Raw genomic sequence first — 21,011 nt, 5'->3', positions numbered from 1 at the left:
ATGAGTACAATGTGTGTATATATATATTAAATACATAAAGCTGTACACCACAGTCTTAAGCTGAGGCTTAAAATTATGTACAAAGTTGTGATCACATGCATTTTGGTAAGGGAGAAGATCCATAAATTTCGTTAGATTCTCAGAAATATCTGTGACTTTAAAAAAGATTAAATGCCACTAATAAACATCAAAATTACGTACCCCCTGTGCTCTCTCTTAGTGGTGAGATAATGAGGGATTTTACCTTTTTTCTCTATAGTTTTGTTGGTATAAATTGCCAACTTTTATATAGTAAATATGTATTATTTTTTACCAATAGAGGAGAAAATTCATTTAATTCTTCTATAATTAAAAAAAAAAAAATCATTAAAAAAATTCCCCCCTCACCCTGTAAGCAGATACACACAAACAGCTTAGTAGAGTCTCAGACACAGGACAGACCATCTAATTCTTCAAGTCATTCCAAAGAACCTAAACAATCACATGAGATTAATGAAGTGAACAAACTCCCTGAGCGGAAGGAGGTTTCCTTGGTGTAACGTTATATAGCTATAGATCCTCAAATTTAGAAATAGTTAGACATGTCCATGGGATAGAGAGAACAGCTGTGTATATTTCTGCTGGATGAACCTGTCCTTTTAATTCTAGATTTTTCTCCATTGCTACCTTTTTGATTGGAAACCTTGTGAAGCAAAGAAAATACAAATTATTGGAAATACTTGAGGGCTTACAGGCACGCTAGAGTTATCTGTGAAGTGGAAAACAGTGTGAAGGTAACAACAGTGAACCTCATGTTTCAGGGTGTTGGCCATACTAACCAGTTCCAGCAGAAAATGAGGAAGTTGCAAAAGCATCACCTTGAGTTGCTTGAAAGCCTGGGATCAAACTCTCAGCTGAGCCTCCAAGCTTCTCAGGATGTTTGCCTGGAGGGACAAAACACCAGTCAGTTCATTTCAACCAGAATACTGTTATAAACACACACACACACACACACACACACACACGAGGTGAAGGGTATCCTCTGAATTGACCTGTAGACTTTATTACTTTCACTGAATTACAGCAACACCTCGGCTATTCAAAAATCCCCATCTAGTCATTTCAATATCTGACAGAATAGCTGAGAAGAGGAAGGAAGGTTTGAAGAGTCCAAAGAGATAGCACAGAGGTAAGCCCTGAGGCTCAAGGACATTACTCAGAGCAGAATAGCCATGGACCATCGCTCTGCATCTATTTAGTTTTATATCATTCTAATGAGTGTGATGATCTGTTTTCCCTGCTGAAAGCAGTTCTGAAGCAGCAAATGAGAAGAGGGAGTGGTGGAGAAGACAGAGTGCGACACTGTGAGGGACAGCAACAACAGCTTAACGTGAAAGCTGACAGCTGAAATGTGAGAAGACAGGAAATTATTAAAATAGACTCAAGAATTAAAAAAAAAAAAAAAAACTTGAGGTTCACTTAATTGGGTGCAAAAAATACTACAGCTTTCAACAGCCCATGAAGTATTTGTTTATAGCCCAGAACAGTAACTGGAACACGTAACAATGAAGCTGAGCTGTCAAAGAAAGTTAAATCGTATGCTCAATTCTCTGTTAAAAACCAAGAAAGTGATGCAGATTTTTAAAAGATTTCTATAAAATAACAGCTAAAGCTAAAATGTTTGGTCAATAGGTCACACCATTCACCTAGTTCCGATTATTTCCCTACCTGAGCTTTTGTCTATGCTGAGGTACTCTTTATGAATTGCATCTTTTTTTCTTAAGTGTGCTTTAGGTTAAAGTACACAAAGCAAATAAGTTTCTCATTCAACGATTAATATGCAAATTGTTTTGTGACACTGATTGCCAATCCTGAAATGTGTCAACACTCTCCGCTTCTCCACTCTGGGTTCCCTATTTCCATTCCTCCAGTTTTCCTGTCCCTTCCTGCCTTCTAGTCTTTGCTTCTGGGTTGGTGTGCCCATTTAGTCTCGTGTACGTGACAACTACGATGCATGTTCTTCATGTGTGTTATTGTTTGTTTTATAGACCTGTCTAATCTTTGGCTGAAGGGTGAACTTCAGGAGTGACTTTAGTACTGAATTAAAAGGGCCACACTCTCTGGATTTCTCCAGTCTCTGTCAGACCAGTAAGTCTGGTCTTTTGCGTGTGTGTGTGTGTGTGTGAATCTGAATTTTGTTCTACATTTTTTCCCCACTCTGTTCTAGACCCTCTATTGTGTTCCCTGTCAGAGCAGTCGATGGTGGTAGCTGGGCGCCATCTAGTTGTTCTGGGCTCAGTCTGGAGGAGGCTCTGGTAGTATGGTCCATTAATCCTTTGGACTAATCTGTCCTTGTATCTCTGGTTTTCTTCATTCTCCTTTGTTCTAGCCGAAATGGGACCAGTAGATATATCTTAGACGGCTGCCTGAAGGCTTTGAAGACCCCAGATGCTACTCACCACAGTCGGATATATAGCATTTTCTTCATAAACTATGTTATGCCAACTGAGCTAGATGTCCCTTGAGACCATGGTCTTGAATTGCATTGTCTTGTATTTTCCCAGGGTGTGTGCTGTTGATTTCCAAAATGTGTGTGTGTGTGTCCTGTCTTCAAAATTAGACTGTTGAGGGCAGATATGGTATCTTCTTCTTAACTGATCTCTTTTCTGTGGTCAGTCAACAGTAATGTATAGAACTCTGAACATAGTGGAAGAGAGAATGTCCACATGAGGGCAAACTCTCATGGGCAAGTAGTCACAACTTTCTGGGACAACTCTCAACGAGATGGATTGACACAATCACTGCAACAATGAACTCAAACATACCAACTATCATGAAGATGGTGCAGGACCAGACAATGTTTCATCTGTTATACATAAGGTTGTTGTAAGCTGGGGCCAACTTGATGGCAACTAACAACAACAACAAAACAACTTACGTTGAAGAAGGGGAAGGGGACTGCCATCACATTCCTCTAAGGAGTGACCACGCTTAATACTACCATCTTAATTTACACTACTGTATCTTTCTTAACATAGTTTCTCCCCTAATGCTCACATTCTCCTTGCCACCACCCAAAACAGATCAGGATATCCTGAGGATGAAAAGGCTTCAATGTTGTGGTAAAAATAAAAATAGATTTGCACACATCCTTCAAAATCAGGCCTTTGAGAGAAAAAAAGGCCCAAGTCTACATTTTCACATGTATACCCCTCTAGAATTAAGGTTCATTCTAACTCTTAGTATTTTCCCAGCACAGAGAATTTGTAACCAAGAATCACAAAATGACACCAATCACTCACCTTCCCCCAGCTTGGCAAAGTCCTTGTTTAGCAGTTCTTCAGCTGTGAGTTTGGAGAAGTTGTCATCATCGAAAGGATTCCACGTAGAACCTTCTGAAGGATTATAAACATTCTGCTGGGAGGTCCGAGGGGAGCCCGATGGAGTGGTGGTTGCAGACCTAGGTAGGTTCCCACCCCCACGAAATAAAAAACATAGAAGTTGAACAAAAGAGTCAACCTATTTTCTCCTTGTTTCAGGATCAAATTCTTTTCTGAGTCAAACATTATTTTTCATGGTGTTTTTCTAAAAGAGCTTTCCATGGCAATTGAACCGCTTCCACAGACACCCTTTCCATTTGTGAAACAGACGTCTCCCTGTTCTTCATGACTCACTACCTCCCACTGCATCTCTAATTCCCTGCTTAGTTTGTGGGTCTTGGCTGCATCTCCTTTCACTTCAGGATTCCAAAGCAACCTGCTCTTAGGTTTCTGCATCCTGTGGTGCCCACCATAACAGCCTCAATGACTGGCCCTTGGAGGGATGGGAACGGTGCCTCTTCAGGCTGCCTCCCATTTTTCAGGATCTGACATGTATAGAATTAAAGACCACCATCAGTGATCACCATCACAACTAAAGACATAAAGAAATACAGACAGCACCATCATGTACTTTAAGGTCATCATTATCTAAGTTCTTTCTAAAGTCTCTCTTGACACCTTTTTAAATTTAACTAATGACTTGCTTTACAGATTTTTAACTTTAGAGTGCATGGTTTTAAGAAAGCTGAGGGCCTGACATCGCATTTGTTCAACAAAAAGTCACTGAAACCTACTTTGTGGCAGGCACACAGCCAGTCACAAAGGTTGACTAAGACATGCTCCTTGTCTTAGAGGAACTCACAGGCTAGGTAAACCAGACACACAAATAAATAGTGATAACACAATGTGATACATGCTCATAAAATGGTTTGAGACAAAATGCTAAGTGATGCCAGAGGCCTGAGCCTAGAAGTTTCAAAGAAAAAGGTAATCTCTGACATGGATCCTGATGAATAAATAAACATTTCCTAGGTGGACAAGGAGGAGAGGGCATAGGAGTGCCAAAGGCTCACAAAGGTGAAAAGTGGTCTACCAGTGTGATACAACAGGCCTTGGTGTGCTAACCAGTGAGTTCAGATATTAGTTTATGGGCAATGGGGAGCCAAAGAAGAATTTTCTGCACAGAGAGACTTGGTCAGATCAACAGGTTAGAAAACACTCTAGAGCATGGAATGAGTGAGAGAATGAAAACAGTGAGTGAAGCAGGAAATTATTTCTTAAGATCAGTATGGTACATGTACTACAGGCAAATTCACAGTTTCTTATTAAACACACATATACATTACACACTATACATACGCACATAATCATACATGTGCAAAGGATCACAACAATAATGCCTAACGGTAGACCTTGCCCACAAAGATAAGAAAGACAAAGGGGAAGTGCCACATACTTGGACTTATTGAGACTGGCCTCAGCTGCAGCTGCCTGGAGCAGCTGAGTTGATTTGCTGGCAGGGACCCCAAAGACTGCACTGTGGGTTACATCACTGAGAATCCGCCTGTGCCCAGCACGTTGGGTCTTGGGGGATGATGGAGGAGTGAGAGATCCGATTTTCTGCCCCTGGATGGCAGGAGGTGGGGTTGTCTGAACCTTTGGCTGTTGTCTTATTGGGGCTTGAATCTGCTAGAAAGAAAAGTGGAAAGTGTTCCAAAAAAAAAAAGAAAGGAAAAGGAAAAACAAATAAATAGACATAACAAAAAAGCCACATGAAAGCTAACATGGAACTCAAATAGCTAAGTTTATCAATAACACCCAGAAAGAAAACTGGCTTTGACGATCTGAGTTGCACCTCTGAGGCTGGTATCAACATGGTATTTCCCTTGCACTTTTATACACAAATTTGAGTCTTCATCAGCAATAATATATAAGGTAACTATAAATAATTCATACCAGAGCATTTAAGACTGGAGAAGCTACGTACAGTTCTAAAGATCTAGAATGTATCCTAAAGAATCATTTTCTGCTTCTGGGGTCACATAGGAACTTGTTCAGAATGCCTCCCAAAGGGAGGCCTTAGGACTCTACCACCACAGTCAGAAACCAATGAGATGCACCTCCAGCTAAAACACACGTGAGCGGCATGATTTCTGCTAAGACAGCCCTGAGTCTCTGGCACTCCTGAGACTACAAGTCAGGAGTGAGTCAGCGATTAAAACATGACAGTGCTTTTGTTTGTTTTTCGGGCTATGCATTTTACTGGTGGGATGAACTTACAAGATCCTATTTCTGTGAGACCCCTAAGAAAATATACAGCACTGGGGCGGTGGGATTAACTTGTTTTGATTTTCAGTTTGGAAATGACTTTGAAGAACCATGTAGCAAATACAAGAAAAAGGAAGAGAAAAATAGCCTTTTTGATGATGGTTGAGCCAATAACACAGGATTCTTGAGATGGGGACCATTTTCAGAACAAGGGCCACACTGTCACTACAGAACAACAAACAGGTGGGAACATCCCTGCAGCCACTTGGGTAGTCCTTAAGCACAATCGCCACCCACAAAGGGCTACATCGAGGAAAATGAACAAAAAATAATGCTAAAGAAACCAACTAATCTTTTTCCTTAATTCAGGGATAAAATGATTTAAATGCTCTGAGATTTAACGATCGTTCCCCTCCAGCCCTTCATCTCGGATTAGAGCTGCCTCTCTACGCTGCAACTCAGTTCCTACCTTCTGCATCTTCGAATGCATGCCTTGAAAGAGATGAGGGTCAGGATGCTTATAGCCTGGGATTTTCTTAAGCACTCGGCTGCTAATCGAAAGGTCGGTGGTTCAAACCCACCAGCCTCTCCATGGGAGAGACATGTGGCAGTCTGCTTCTGTAAAAACTACAGCCTTGGAAACCTGACAGGGCAGTTCTACTCTGTTCTACAAGGTCACTATGAGTTGGAATTAATTCAGTAGCAATGGGAATATTTACTCAGACTTAGGAAATTTATTGAGGTATACTATGTACAGGAGTGAGTACACCAACCACTTTGCCAACAGGCTGAATAATACTGTACAGTAAAATCTGCGCAAGCCGGAATCTGTGTAAGGTGGAAACCTGTCAGAGAAGGAAACTCAAATATTTTCCACTGATAGACAGCAATAGAAAAGTGGTTTAAGTCTGCACTCTGTCAAAGATGAAAACCTTGCAAGGCTTGGAAAAACAAGGCAGTCCCGTTGGATTTACTTATTTTTTGGAGTTTAAGACATTCATTACTCTGAAAACCGTACTTAACTGTTGAGTCCCACTATGAAACCTGTGAGAGGTGAACTTGATGGCGCTGTCTTCCTCTAGGAATCCTACCTCATAAACACCCAGTGAGTTTTCCTTCTCTGACAGGTTTCCGTCTTACACATGTTCTGGCTTTCACAGGTTTTACTGCATAAGGTTCTAATATCAATCTAAGGTTAGAAGGGAAATGTTGTTTACTGCACCTGTGAGAGAGAAGCAGCCTGCTCTGTAAAGAAGACCAGAGCTCCACCACCAGGAGTTCCATCAGGGGTCTAGAGTCCCACCTGCTGGCCCAACACCAGCACCAGCACCAGCACCAGCACCCAAAAGGGCCAGAAAGGCTTTAAGGACAAAACTGGATTTGTTTCTTTCTTGGAGTGTAAAACATTCATTACTCTGAAAATGGTACTCAGCTATTAAGTTGCTTTGTCTTGAAGAACATCCTGCCCTCCTCCTGCCTATTCTCTTTCTGCAGCACCCTGAAGAACAGATGCCTCAATCACGAGGACACCTTACCCTATTATAAAACCAGCTGCTGTCCAGTCAATTCCAACTCATGGTGACCCCATGGGTGCTGGAGGAGAACTATGCTCCATAGGGTTTTCAATGGCTGATTTTTTGAAGTAGATCACAGGCCTTTCTTCCAAGGCGCTTCTAGGTGGACTCAAACCCCCAACCGTTCAGTTAGCAGCTAAATGCACTAACCATCTGCACCACCCAGGGACATCTACCCTATTATACCAAACCAAATTCAGTGATTCTGACTCACAGCGACCATATAGGACAGAGTAGAACTGCCCCATAGAGTTTCCAAGGAACGGCTGGTAGATTTGAACTGCCCTATTACAGCCATCTACTAATACAAAGCAGCTACAACCCATTCATCTACTCCTCACAACAACCCTGCCAGGTACTCAGTTTTGTTTCTATTTAGGATCAATGAATGTGAGAGTTGAAAGGGACCTAAGAGAACAAGTATTCCAACTCCCTTACTTTGGAAGCATGAGACCAAGGCCCACAGTGGCTAGGTGCTTGCTGGAGGTCACAGAGTTAATGGGGGGCGGAATCCATGTCTCCTGACTGTCGCTCAGGACTCTTTTCTGCACCACAATGCCTCCCCAATCAAACGTGGCATTAGAAAAAGGGAGGAGGGTGGGGCAGACCATAGGAGAAGGAATACAAAGGATAAACTCAGATCTCTGTCTTGCTAAAGATTTGTTTAATAAATAAAATATATAATTATAAAAGGAGTATAATCACATCAAGAAAAGGAAAAAATAGAAGGGGGGAAAAATTAACCAGAATTCTGTTCCACCACTCTTTTTGATTTTATATTTAAGTCTCTTCAAGTTCAACTTCTCCCATAATTTTCCAGCTCTTTTAACATTACCTCATGAGCATTTTTTCCTACCATTGCACAGACTTTGTAACTATGATTTTTAATGGCTGCACAGTTGGGTGATTGATTCCGTTGCCTCCATTTTGGGGGCTCTTATTAACAAGAATGCAATAAACACCTACGGCAGATGGCCATTATTCCTTTGCAAATTGTTGCTTTAAGATGGCGGCAGGGCTTTTTTTACACTCACTTGCTTCTCTAGGTAAGCCTTGTCAAGGGTCATCAGAGAATGGGATGAGTCAAAGCTGGGAAGTGCTCAGCTCCTGGCCGAAACACATTCTGCTCCTGTTCCCTCTCTGTCCCCTCAACCAGCTACCCCAGAGGCAAAGTGTTCAAAGTATTTTTTCTTTGAAAGAAGATTCATGATTCCCACCAAATGGGCACTTTTGCCCACAGAAAGCAGAGGGGAACCTCACAAGAAGTGTAAGCAACTGGTAGTCGATCATTTCCTCACCCTGGATGAGCATTTGTCTTTGAATGCAGATCCTGATTCTTCGGTTCTTGCCCCCAGCTAAGCTCTTGTCGGTTTTGTGTTTTGGGCAATCACTTTCTAGCCTGGAACTCAGTTTCCAAAGCCATAAAATGAGGGGACTGGTTGCTGAGAATCCTTCCAGCTGTATCATACAATATATATTTTTTTAAACTCTTGTTCCATTAACAAGAACTTCCTCTAGTTAAAAATACAAGCATAGATGTTCACCACACTCCTGCAGGAAAGCTGAGTTGTTTCGGAAAGGAAGGTGTAAGGACACTGAATGCACACTTAGCTGACACTTAAAGAGGACAACCTATTTACGGCACTGCTTCCTTTTCAAGGGATGTAGGCTTTTTGGTTTAACATGGGTGACAAAACGCTATTAGAAATCAGTCCTCAGAAAGATGGTTTCTTACTTTTCCTTGGTTCCTCTATGAGTTGAACTTCCCTGGGAATAAGAGAGTAGCAGTGATGCTCTATCAGCTGGGTGTGTAAAATGTCTTTTTTATCGCTATAAAATTGGAGAGATAAGCAGAAAAATAGGCGTACAGAATAAAGGTCATTTATTAAAGGTAAAGAGGGTGCCAAAACCATAGAGGTCAATCAGGAGAAGATGTAGGGGTTTTGAGGCTATACTTACCCAATATCTATAAGTAGACATACCCAACTACTAAATTGACAAGATGAGTCAAATAATTGGCTATGTAGATGCTCTAGTGACCAGGGGAACTACGCCACGGTACACTGTCCCAGGAAAGCAGACCCTTGAAGGGTGCTGCATGGTAGGCTTAGATGATGTGGCTAGTAATGTCATCCAAGACGAAGGGTAAACAGCACTGCCAGGACTCAGAGTAGAGGTAGGGGTCCACACAAACCTCCAGAGACTGGAAAGGCCACAATGGATCAAAATGCCTCCTGAAGAAGTAAAAGGGATTACTTCTAATCCTACCGAGGTCCTTGACTGCTCAATGGTGGCAATGACACAGACAATGAACCACTCTTCTTGCCAGTCTAATTTCAGAGTGAGGAAGAAGAACGTTCGTCATCACCAGTGGCTTAGAAGTATTTTTTTTTTTTAATCTCTACATTCTACAGAATACCTCATCCTTGGATGTATCAAGAAAAGATCAAATACTTTAACCACTAGGGTGGGGAAGCAGCCTGGACCTGGCTCCCAGACCCCCTCACCAGGTGCCTCCTTCCTGCCCTTTCCCTAGCCCTCACTGCTCGCTTCTCTTCTGCTTTTGTGCTCGGGGCGCTGGTTGATTTCTTACCGCTGGCTCCTGGGCGGGGACTGGCTGTGGGGCAGCCGGCGATGCCTGGGGCTGCTGTACTGCTGTCACAGCAGTCTTTTGCTGCAGGGCAGCCTGCTGAGTCATCAGCTGTTGCTGATGCAGGGCTGTGGCAAGCTGCTGCTGTTGCTGCTGCTGCTGCTGCTGTTGTTGCTGGTAGAAGTTCTGTATCAGCTGCTGCTGAGAGCCTCCTTGGGCCACCACAGGGAACTGAGCAATTGCTGGTTGCTGGGTTGCTGGATGTATTGCCTGAAACTGAGTGGGAGAAAGTGGCAAGAAATGAGGAAGTGAATAAAAAGCTTGTCCCTGTCCTAGAACCACATTTCACAAAGGACGAATGTCTCAGTAAACTAAAACCAGTCCTGGAAGTCAAAAGCAAGTGCAGGTAGAAGTCTTTTAGCTAGGCCAGAAAACTCATGATGAGAAACTCAAAGGTATTCCAATAAAAACAGCAGTACCTTACACTGCCAGGCCCCAGCCACTGCACTGGGCTGCTTCCTACACTACCGAATGAGCCTCAAGTGGGTCTCTATGCCCGGCCTGAGAGAACCTACCTGACTAAAGATCATGTAACCCATAAGCTGGAGTGTGAATGATCTCCCAATCAGAGGCAGTTTGTTATTCACTTTTTAGAAGTAATTCCTTTAAAGGAATTTGGAAGTAGCCAAGATTAAAATGCTTCTCCACATGAATAGAATGAAACAATGATGATATAGAAAAAGAACAGCCTAAATGCCAACCCAGCTGGTAAGACTCATCTCAAGCCATTGTAAAATTATTTTCCAGTAGCTCTATCTTTATTAGCTTCTCCCATCTTTAAGCATTCAAAATATTCAGTATACTCTATGGCATTTATTGATATTTTATCTTATATATGTAGCTAATTGTTTCAAGTTATATTCTTTTGTAAACTTCCTAAGCATAAGGACCACTTCTCTAATCCCCATGGCTAGGGACTATGTGCTAGGCACACAAACATTGCTCACAAAGGTCCTACTGATGAAAAAAGTCAGGGCCTTGTCTTTGAATAAACCAAACACTGTTATTTAGTTATAGAGTTAACAGAGAGGATTTTGTTGGCCTGCTGGGGCAAAATTACAGAGTTAGCAAAGAAGTAGCTGTCAAAAATAGCTGCCTATTTATAACAGCAAAATGCTGGAAACAACCCAAATGTCTATCAAGAGGGGACTGACTGAATAAACTATATGTTTAAGATGAAACACTGTAAATAGGAATGAGGAATATCTTTAAATATGGGCTGGAGGAGACAGAATATTGCAGATTTAACTTTGGAACTATGTAAATGTTTTACATATTCATAAAATTATATCAAAATTTAAAAAACAATAACTAAAAATCAAAAGGAAAATAAAACAAATAAACTTAACTGCACATCAAATTGGTAGTTAAACTCCCTGGGAAATAATGTGCTGAATGTTATAAGGGTAAAAAGGTCAAAAAATTTTAAACTGTTTTCAGTAATAATATTGAGAGTTCATCCGAAACTGTAACTCAAGTAAGTAATTATGTTAATGCTGTTGGGAATCGAGATTTCCAGATGAGAAAAATACAAACACAAAATCCCAAGAAGTTGAACAAAAACCTTGTAATCCCAAATCTGAATTGGGAATTATCGATCTGAATTTATGATGTATATTCTCTTTACAAAACAAAACATTTCCTAGCAGCTATCAACTGTGAAGGCCTAGTAACAATAATCAATCCATCAGCAGATGAGTATTCGCAGCATGAAGATCGTGGTCTCTAAATATTGTTTCCATTAAAAGGAAACAGAGCTCGTTGCAGAAACGGCTGATTCCAGGTCCAGTGCCAAATGAGCCCAGAACAGCTGATTATACTGGCCAAATGAGGGGCAATCTGAGAGCATCAAAATCAACAACTTTCTAAAAAATTGCACTGTATTGAAACACATCAGATATGTTAAAATCCATGAGTTCTTAATGACATAAAAACCAAGCACCTCATTACTCCTCTTTGAATGATATTAGGAATAAACTCATGGCACTGAAAATTGGCGAACAGAGAGAGTCAAGCATTTATCCTGCCTTTTTGGTACAAATAGTGCCTCAGGGTAGCCAAATAGTTGATAATGAAAGCTCTTCTTATAAAAATTCCAGCCCCTAAATGAAGAAGGGATGCTAGGATATCATTATATTGCTGTCCTGAATGAATTAACGGATTTAGGAAACGATCAGCAGTGGCTGCGAAGCTGGTGCAGAACATTAACTGAATGGATCAGACAGACAACACCTAAAGCCACCCGCTGACCTTAACATTACTAAAAGAGAGGGCAACCAGCCATTATATGCCTCCTGATATGATACAATAGGAAGAAGGAAGGACAAACACTGCCAAACTGAATCTAATACTGATCAAGTCTCAAAAATTAGATCTCCAGTTTATACAGGGGATAGAGGAACATATTAAATGACACTATGGGGATGCCATCAGCCAAATCCAGGACGTGGAAAATTCTACAGGACAAATGATCCAGTTTCTTAAAAAAATACACAAACAATAAATAAATGGCAAAGGGGGGGGGGGCAGGAACCCTATGACTAAAAGGGGAATTAAAATATGTATTAATCATTATAAAATGAATACATACCCATAGGAAAAAATGTGGAAAAAAAATGAAATAATAAAAAAAAAAAGATCTACGGTGAGACAGAGGGCTTCCTAAACCAGGGCATTCAAGCTTGGTTAGAACTAGCTGTCAAAATGGACTCTACAATAAAAGCATGCAAATCAGTGAATTTAATAGGGCAATTAGAAGGATTAAGTAAATACAGTATGTGGATCTTATTTGGATCCTGATTCAAACTAACTCCCCAAGGGAAGATACCTGGACCTAGCGGGTCTTTTCACAGTAATGACTCAGATATGCAAAGCAAGGGCCAGGTTCTGACCACCTTACCTGCTGAGCCTGGACCTGTTGTGGCTGCTGCTGCTGCTGCTGCTGCTGGTAAAATGTGCCTGCAGGTTGCTGCGGTGGCGGCTGCTGCTGCGGCTGCGGCTGCGGCTGTTGTTGCTGCTGCTTGAGGAACAGCTGCTGCTGGTGCTGGGGTGTGGCCTGGGCCTGAGTGGGAAGACCCTGGGCCTGAGTAGAAGGCGTCTGCTGAGGGGTAGACGGAGCCTGTGGCTGCTTGGGCTGAGACTGAGGTTGGCTGGGTTGGGGCTGGGTTTTTGGTTGGGGAACACTGGCTAAAAGGCCAGGCTGAGTGCTGGGTCCTGCAATGAGAATAAACTCCATATGAGGGCTCAAAACTCTTCCAGACAAAATTGCCTTTCTTTCTTGCCAAAGCAATAAAGAGGGGGTGGTAAGTAGGCAGATGATCCCAAGATCCAAGTTCCTCGGAGTCTTTGCATATGCTCTGCCCCACCTGGAATGTCTGTTTCCTCCTGCTAACTAAGCTAGGTGCTTCATATCTTTCAAAATAAGATTCAGTATTTGCCTTTTCAGAAAGTCTTTTCTTACTCATTACTCCGTTGGTCAGCAAGTTGGCCTTTGAGGCTACTGTATATAGACAAAATCTTTGCACTCGCTGGAATGCTGCACGACAGACGTGTTCTTTAATGTTTTACGTGGAGGTATACAACCCTAGTCTAGATGCCTGGCTATTAGTAGGTGGCCACCAAATTAGCCAAAAGCAGCTTCCTGGTTGGAGAGGAATGGCTGGCTGTGTTCAGTTAACTGATAATTTGGATCAATCCTCACTATGAAACCAAGCTCAGTCAACTCATTAGAAAAAGAATACCAAAACATGGACGGGAGAATAGACAGCTCTTTAACAACAAAGCATTAAAGAAACAATTTCTCTGAGGGTCAAAAAGGGGCGAGTCTTGTTTCTTTAAAGACACATGAAGAAGCAGTGGCACATGAAATAAAGAGGTAGGTATGGGATGAATGGACCAAACCACAAAATCAGGGCCAAGACTAGAAAAAACAGAGGCAACAGACTTCAGCGGTCTTGAGGACCCATCTGTGAATTCAATGAAAGGTTTCTCTTTTTGCAGGCGCTTGCCACACAATTTCAAAGGCAGTTCACCTCCTTTTTAAGGAAAACCATTATTTTTTAGGTACCTGGTTTTCTAGGAGCAAAACCAGGTGTTCTAATAGTTCCTTATTCTCCTGAAATCACTCCAGGTGTACTATGTTTCAAACTAATCTCATTACTGACCTGCAGCCTGAGGTGGGGGCTGAACCGTGGCCCTCTTTCGAGGTGTCAGGGCTGGCTGGATAGGAAGGATTCCTGGGTTTGGCTGAGTCTGCCCAGCTTTAGGCCTCTGGCGGGGTGCAATTGAAGTTTCTGTGGTGGGAATGGGATCTGTCAATCTAGAAAAGCAAAAGAAAAAACAAATAGACTCACGTTAAAGTGTGGGAAAATGAGGAGTGGGCAGAGTCCGTGATGCTTTCCCCTCAACATGTATTCAAAACTTCTAGATCTATTTGATCAACACTTCCCAAAGTGTATTCCACAGGAAGTTACTCTGTTACTAGACGTTTTGAAAAAAAAAAAAAAAAAAATTGCGAGGAAATAAGTTTTTTTTCCCTTTTCTTTTAATGTTAATCTATTTTATTTTTTTGTGTGCTTTTTTTTAGATAGAGGTTTACAGAGCAAGTTAGTTTCTCAGTAAACAATTAATACACATGTTGTTTTGTGACATTGGCTTCCAACCCCACAACATGCCAACATTCTCCCCTTCTAGACCTTGGTTTCTCCATTACCAGCTTTCCTGTCCCCTCCTGGCCTTCTCACTCTTGCCCCTGAGTTGGTGTGCCCATTTAGTCTCCTGTTGTTCTATGGGCGTGTCTAATCTTTGGCTGAAGGGTGAACATCAGGAGTGACTTCAGTACTGAGTTAAAAGGGTGTCTGGGGACCATACTCTTGGAGTATTTCCAGTCTGTCAGACCAGTAAGTCTGATCATTTTTTGTGAGTTTGAATTTTGTACTATACTTTTCTCCCGCTCTGGCCAGGAACCTCTATTATGATCCCTGTCAGAGCAGTAGGTGGTGGTACCAGGCACCGTCTAATCTGGTGGAGGCTGGGACAGTTGTGGTCCATTAGTCTTTTCGACTAATCTTTCCCTTGTGTCTTTAGTTTTCTTCATTCTCCGTTGCTCCAGGTGGGGTGAGACCAGTGGAGTATCTTAGACTGTAACTCACAAGCTTTTAAGACATCATATGCTACTCACCAAAGTAGAATGTAGAACATTTTCTTTATCAACTATGTTATGCCAGTTCAGCTATATGTCCCCTGAGACCATAGTCTCCAGAATCCTCAGTCCAGTAATTTGGTCTCAGGGAGTTTGGATGTATATATGGAGCTTCCATGACCTGGCCTTGGACAAGTTGTGATGGCTTCCCGAGTATTGTGTGCTGCCTTACCCTCACCAAAGTTGCTACTTATCTATTGTCTATTTAGTGTTTCTCCCTCCCACTTTTCCCCTCCCTCATAACCATCAAAAGTCATTTCTTTCTGTGTGTAAACCTTTTCATGAGTTTTTATAATACTGGTCTCATACAGTATTTGTCTTTTTGTGACTGACTTATTTCACTCGGCACAATGGTGAGCAAATAAGCTTCTAACACACTGATCAAAATACAGTTAAGCAGGTTCCTTCCCTTCAGGACATCTTAGAAGTTTTTATGTGTGAATATTGATGGAGAGCTGCAAAGGGGGTATACAGAATGCATTGTTTCTCAAACTTATTTGATCTTGGGACCCTTTTATCCACATTACTTCCTAGGATTTCCTAGAATACACTCTGGGTGATGACGCAAAGAAAGCTTTGAGACAGATGGTTTCATATGCAGAAGGAACTCAAATAGGGTTAGAACTAGCTGTAAAATGGTCTCCCTACAATAAAAGTATACAAATGAGTGAATTTAATAAGAAAACTAGAAGGAATAAGTAAATAATTCCAGATAGAGGATTTGGAAGCTTGACAGGAATCCATTTCTTCCAATATATGTGCTCCCTTTCTACCACGGTAATAAAATTTTTAGCTGGGTATAGGGTCATCCAGGGTAAAAACTGTGTTGCCCAGCTGCTCTTGCAATCAGGTATGGGCACATGTCTAAGTATTGGCCAGCAGGACGTAAGCAGATTGTTATACAGCAATTTCTAAAAGCTTTAAGAAATAACTGATGTATGCCCTTTGCTTCTCTTCTTCTTTGGCTATTCTTGATCCTGGTGCTTGGAACAGGGATGCTGCCATATTGACCCATGAGGTCACAGACACACGTAAGGATGACAGAGTGGTGAGCTTGAAGAAGCCTGGTTCCCTAAGGGCTTTACAGAGCAGAACTGCCCAAACTGCTTACCACTGGACTTTGTTTATTTGAGAGAGAAAAAAACATCTATCTTGTATAAACCATTGTTATTTTGGACTTCCATTTGCTTTAGCTACTCTGTGTTCAATAGCAAGTTTAAGAGTCTCTTCTGACATCCATTTTGGTCTTTTCTTTCTTTCCTGTCTTTTCAATGATCTCTTGCATTCTTTATGTATAATGCCCTTGGTGTCATCCCACAACAGACATCTCACAATGTCTGGTCTTTGGTCATTAGTGTTCAATGTGTCAAATCTATTCTTGACATGGTTTCTCAATTCGGGTGGGATATACCCAAGGCTGTACTTTGGCTCTCGTGGACTTGTTTTAATCTTCTTGAGCTTCAACTTGAACTTGCATGTTAGCAAATGATGATCTGTTCCACAGTCAGCCTCTGGCCTGGTACTGTCTGATGATATCAAGCTTCTCCATTCTCTTTCCACGGATGTAGCTGATCTCATTCCTGTGTATTCCATCTGATGAGGTCCATCTATATAGTCACTGTTCATGTTATTGAAAAAAAGTATTTCCAAAGAATAGGTCCTCGGTATTGCAAAATTCTATTATGCAATCTTTGCTGTTGTTTCCATCACCAAAGCCGTATTTTCCAACTACTGATCTTTCTCCTTTGTTCCCAACATTCACATTCCAATCACTAGTAATTATCAATGTATCTTGATTGCATGTTTGATCAATTTCAGACTGCAGAAGTTGGTAAAAAAAAACTTCAATTTCTTCATCTTTGGCATTAGCAGTTGGTGCATAGATTTGAATAACACTTGTATTAACTAGTCTTCCTTTAAGGCCTATGGATATTACCCTATCACTAACAGTGCTGGAGGTGCTCACTTGTCTATGCCAAGAAATATGGAAGACAGCTTCCTGGCCAACTGACTGGAAGAGATCCATATTTATGCCTATTTCCAAGAAAGGTGATCCAACCGAATGCGGAAATTATAAAACAATATCATTAATATCACACGCAAGCAAAATTTTGCTGAAGATCATTCAAAAACAGCTGCAGCAGTATATCAACAGGGAACTGCCAGAAATTCAGGCTGGTTTCAGAAGAGGACATGGAACCTGGGATATCATTGCTGATGTCAGATAGATCCTGGCTGAAAGCAGAGAATACCAGAAGGATGTTTACCTGTGTTTTAGTGGCTATGCAAAGGCATTCAACTGCGTGGATCATAACAAAATATGGATAACATTGTGAAGACTGGGAATTCCAGAACATTTAATTGTGCTCATGAGGAATCTACATAGATCATGAGGCAGAACAAGGGGATACTGATTGGTTTAAAGTCAGAAAAGGTGTGTGTCAGGGTTGTATCCTTTCGCCATACCTATTCAATCTGTATGCTGAGCAAATAATACAAGAAGCTGGATTATATGAAGTAGAATGGGGCATCAGGATTGGAGGAAGACTTATTAACAACCTGCATTATGCACATGACACAACCTTGCTTGCTGAATGTGAAAAACACTTGAAGCACTTACTAATGAAGATCAAAGACCAAGCCTTCAGTATGGATTGCACCTCAACATAAAGAAAACAAAAATACTCACAACTGGACCAATGAGCAACATCATGATAAACACAGAAAAGACTGAAGTTGTCAAGGATTTCATTTTACTTGGATCCACAATCAACAGCCATAAAGGCAGCAGTCAAGAAATCAAAAGACGCATTGCATTGGACAAATCTGCTGCAAAAGGCCTCTTTAAAGTGTTGAAAAGCAAAGATGTCACCTTGAAGACTAAGGTGTGCCTGACCCAAGCCATGGTATTTTCAGTTGCATCATATGCATGTGAAAGCTGGACAATGAATAAGAAAGACAGGAGAAGAATTGACGCCTTTGAATTGTGGTGTTGGCGAAGAATATTGAATGTACCATGGACTGCCAAAAGAATGAACAAATCTGTCCTGGAAGAAGTACAACCAGAATGCTCCTTAGAAGCGAGGATGGCGAGACTGTGTCTTACATACTTTGGACACTTTGTCAGGAGGGATCAGTCCCTGGAGACGGACATCATGCTTGGCAAAGTACAGGGTCAGCAGAAGAGAGGAAGACCCTCAATGAGGTGGATGATGCAGTAGCTGCAACAATGAGCTCAAGCATAACAGCAGTTCTAAGAATGGCACAGGACCGGGCAGTGTTTCCTCCTGTTGTGCATCGGGTCGCTATGAGTCAGAACAGACTCAACGGCACCTAACAACAACAACAGCATTGTACTTCAGGACAGATCTTGAAATGTTCTTTTGACAATGAAAGCGATGCTGTTCCTCTTCGATTTGTCATTCCTGGGATAGTAGACCATATGATTATACAATTCAAAATGGCCAATACAAGTCCATTTTAGCTTACTAGTGCCTAGGATATCATTCTTCATGTGTTCCATTTCATTTTCCACAACTTCTAATTTTCCTAGATTCACAGAAGGAGAGAATACTAGAAATGTTTACTTGTGTTTTATTGACTATGCAAAGGCATTCGACTGTGTGGATCATAGCAAATAATGGATAACACTGCCAAGAACGGGAATTCCAGAACACTTACTTGTGCTCATGCGGAACCTGTATGTAGACCAAGAGGCGGTTGTTTGAAAAGAACAAAGGAATATCTCATGGTTTAAATATCACCATACTTATTCAATCTGTATGCTGAGCAAATAATCTAAGAAGCTGGACTATGAAGAACGAGGCATGAAGATTGGAGGAAGACCCATTAACAGCCTGCGATATACAAATGACACAACCTTGCTTACTGAAAGCAAAGGGGACTTCAAGCACTTACTGATGAAAACCAAAGACTATAGCCTTCAGTATGGATTACACCTCAACATAAAGAAAACAAAAATCCTTATAACCGGACCAATAAGCAACATCATGATGAACAGAGCAAAGGCTGAAGCTGTCAAGGGTTTCATTTTACTTGGATCCATAATCAACGCCTACGGAAGCAGCAGTCAAGAAATCGAAGAATATACTGTATTGGGTAAATCTCTGCAAAAGACCTTTTTAAAGTGTTAAAAAACAAAGATGTCACTTTGAGAACTAAGTGTGTTTGGCCTAAGTCATGGTATTTTCAATTGCCTCATACGCATGCGAAAGCTGGGCAGTGAATAAGGAAGACTGAAAAAAGAACTGATGCCTTTGAATTATGAGGTGTTTGTGAAGAATACTGAGTATACTATGAACTACCAGAAGAAGGAACAAATCTATTTTGGAAGAAGTACAGCTAGACTGCTCCTTAGAAGGGAGGATGGCAAGACTTCGTCTTACGTACCTTGGACATGTTATCAGGAAAAACCAGTTCCTGAAGAAGGATATCATGCTTGGTAAAGCAGATGGTCAGTGAAAAAGAGAAAGACCCTTAATGAGATGGACTGACACAGTGGCTGCAACAACGGGCTCAAGCATAGCAACAATTGTGAGGATGGTACATGACCGGGTGGTATTTTGTTCTGTGGTACAGTGTTTTTTTTTTTACAGTGGGTGGCTATGAGCAGTAACCAACTCGATGGCACCTAAAAACAACAACAACAACATTTTGGACTTTTATAACTCAGAGCCAAATCTAATTCAAACAGTCTAGGTCACTTCCACCCAACCTTCCCCTGGCTCTCCCTGGGTCAGGCTGTATCACCTTCTGATGGCGCTCCTCAGCCTTTCCTGGCTCCCTCCCTCTTTTCTCTCACATGGACATATTCCCCTAATAAAATTTTTGCTGATTTAAACCTCTCTTGGCATCTGCTTCTTGGAAGATCCCAAGTAAAACATAAAGCGATTAGCTAAGACCCACAGAGTCTTTTCCTGTCATAGATTCAGTGCTCTGACCTACACTTCTGTACTGTAGCCAGAATTCTAGAAAACGAGGAGGAAAGGGGGAGGAGGATTTGGGTGGTGTATGAGGCTAAACTCAGGCCAGGACACAAGTGTAGGACACTTGTACTAGGGAACCTTTAAAGTCTGCTGATGCCTCATCTCTGAATGTTCTTCTGCCTATCCCCAAGCAAGGGAAACAGCTGTAGAGTTTTTGATTCTCATTCAAATGCAGATGAGGATATTTCATTATATTCTTCTGCATTCCCCAGAATAGTTTCTGCCAAGGGGAGACAGCTTGCTTTCCTGTTCTGTGCAGCCTCTGGGTCATAGCATAGAAGAATCAAGAAACATAAGACATCCACCCTTGCTACAACTGCAATCGGAGCAGGACAGGTGCTCACTAAGGCAATTCTTACCTGGCCTTTGGCTGGGTCTTTTTTGCAGCTGCTTCACTGGCTTTCACTGGTTCAGGAAGCTTTGCAGGAATGGGAGAGTTCTATAGAATTAAAAGGGGGAAAAATGACATCACAGACTTTTTCGTGAAAGATTAACTAGCCTCATTGCTGATGGAAATACACATCAGAGTCTTCCACAGTGGCTTCCAGGCTCTAATCTCTGGTAGAGGGAAGGGAAGTTAACCAAATGCATACCCCACCAAATGCAGGCCCAACTGGGGAGGCAAAGTATCTGAGATGAGGAGAGAGCAGCCTGTACATAGCACACTCCTCCCCCATCACCCTCCACCTCTGGACCAGGCTCAGGCACTAACACTTAATCTTAGTACTCTTCCTACAGCACAGCATAGAAGTGCTGATATGAAAGGAAAAGAGATGTTTGTAACTATATTATTTAAGCTTCATTCCCAGCTGACTAGTGTACCCAATCAAGGGGCATTCATTCTTCTCATTGGAATGAAAAAAACACAGACATCAATGTGCTTGGTTGCTCAGTCAACACCCCTACCCAATGTGAGAGCCATTACTCAGTCCACAAGCCAAACAGAGTTCCTCTAACTTGGATTCTGCACCATCCATCTAATATCCCCTCTTGAGGGAGCATCAGCGGTCCATA

General features: G+C 41.7%; 1 protein-coding gene across 8 annotated transcripts in view; it reads right to left on the bottom strand.

Annotated features, from left to right (window-relative positions):
• Positions 1-21,011, bottom strand: part of AAK1 (AP2 associated kinase 1) — a 188,005-nt gene that overhangs the window by 35,377 nt on the left and 131,617 nt on the right. For 6 of the 8 annotated variants that reach the window (XM_049857597.1, XM_049857601.1, XM_049857602.1 and 3 more), the window contains exons 10-16: positions 20,357-20,436; positions 13,955-14,109; positions 12,691-13,004; positions 9,735-10,007; positions 4,756-4,988; positions 3,282-3,439; positions 819-923 (exon numbers count right to left, since the gene is read on the bottom strand). In XM_049857597.1, the coding sequence (XP_049713554.1) occupies positions 819-923; positions 3,282-3,439; positions 4,756-4,988; positions 9,735-10,007; positions 12,691-13,004; positions 13,955-14,109; positions 20,357-20,436 (1,318 nt within the window). The remainder of the gene's footprint in view (positions 1-818; positions 924-3,281; positions 3,440-4,755; positions 4,989-9,734; positions 10,008-12,690; positions 13,005-13,954; positions 14,110-20,356; positions 20,437-21,011) is intronic. The other 2 variants (XM_049857600.1, XM_049857605.1) reach the window with 1 other exon arrangement.

This window comes from Elephas maximus, chromosome 17, assembly GCF_024166365.1.
Source record: "Elephas maximus indicus isolate mEleMax1 chromosome 17, mEleMax1 primary haplotype, whole genome shotgun sequence".
NCBI classification, from domain to species: Eukaryota; Metazoa; Chordata; class Mammalia; order Proboscidea; family Elephantidae; genus Elephas; species Elephas maximus.
The sequence above is the reverse complement of the archived record's forward strand: the minus strand, read 5'-3'. Positions and strand labels throughout refer to the sequence as shown.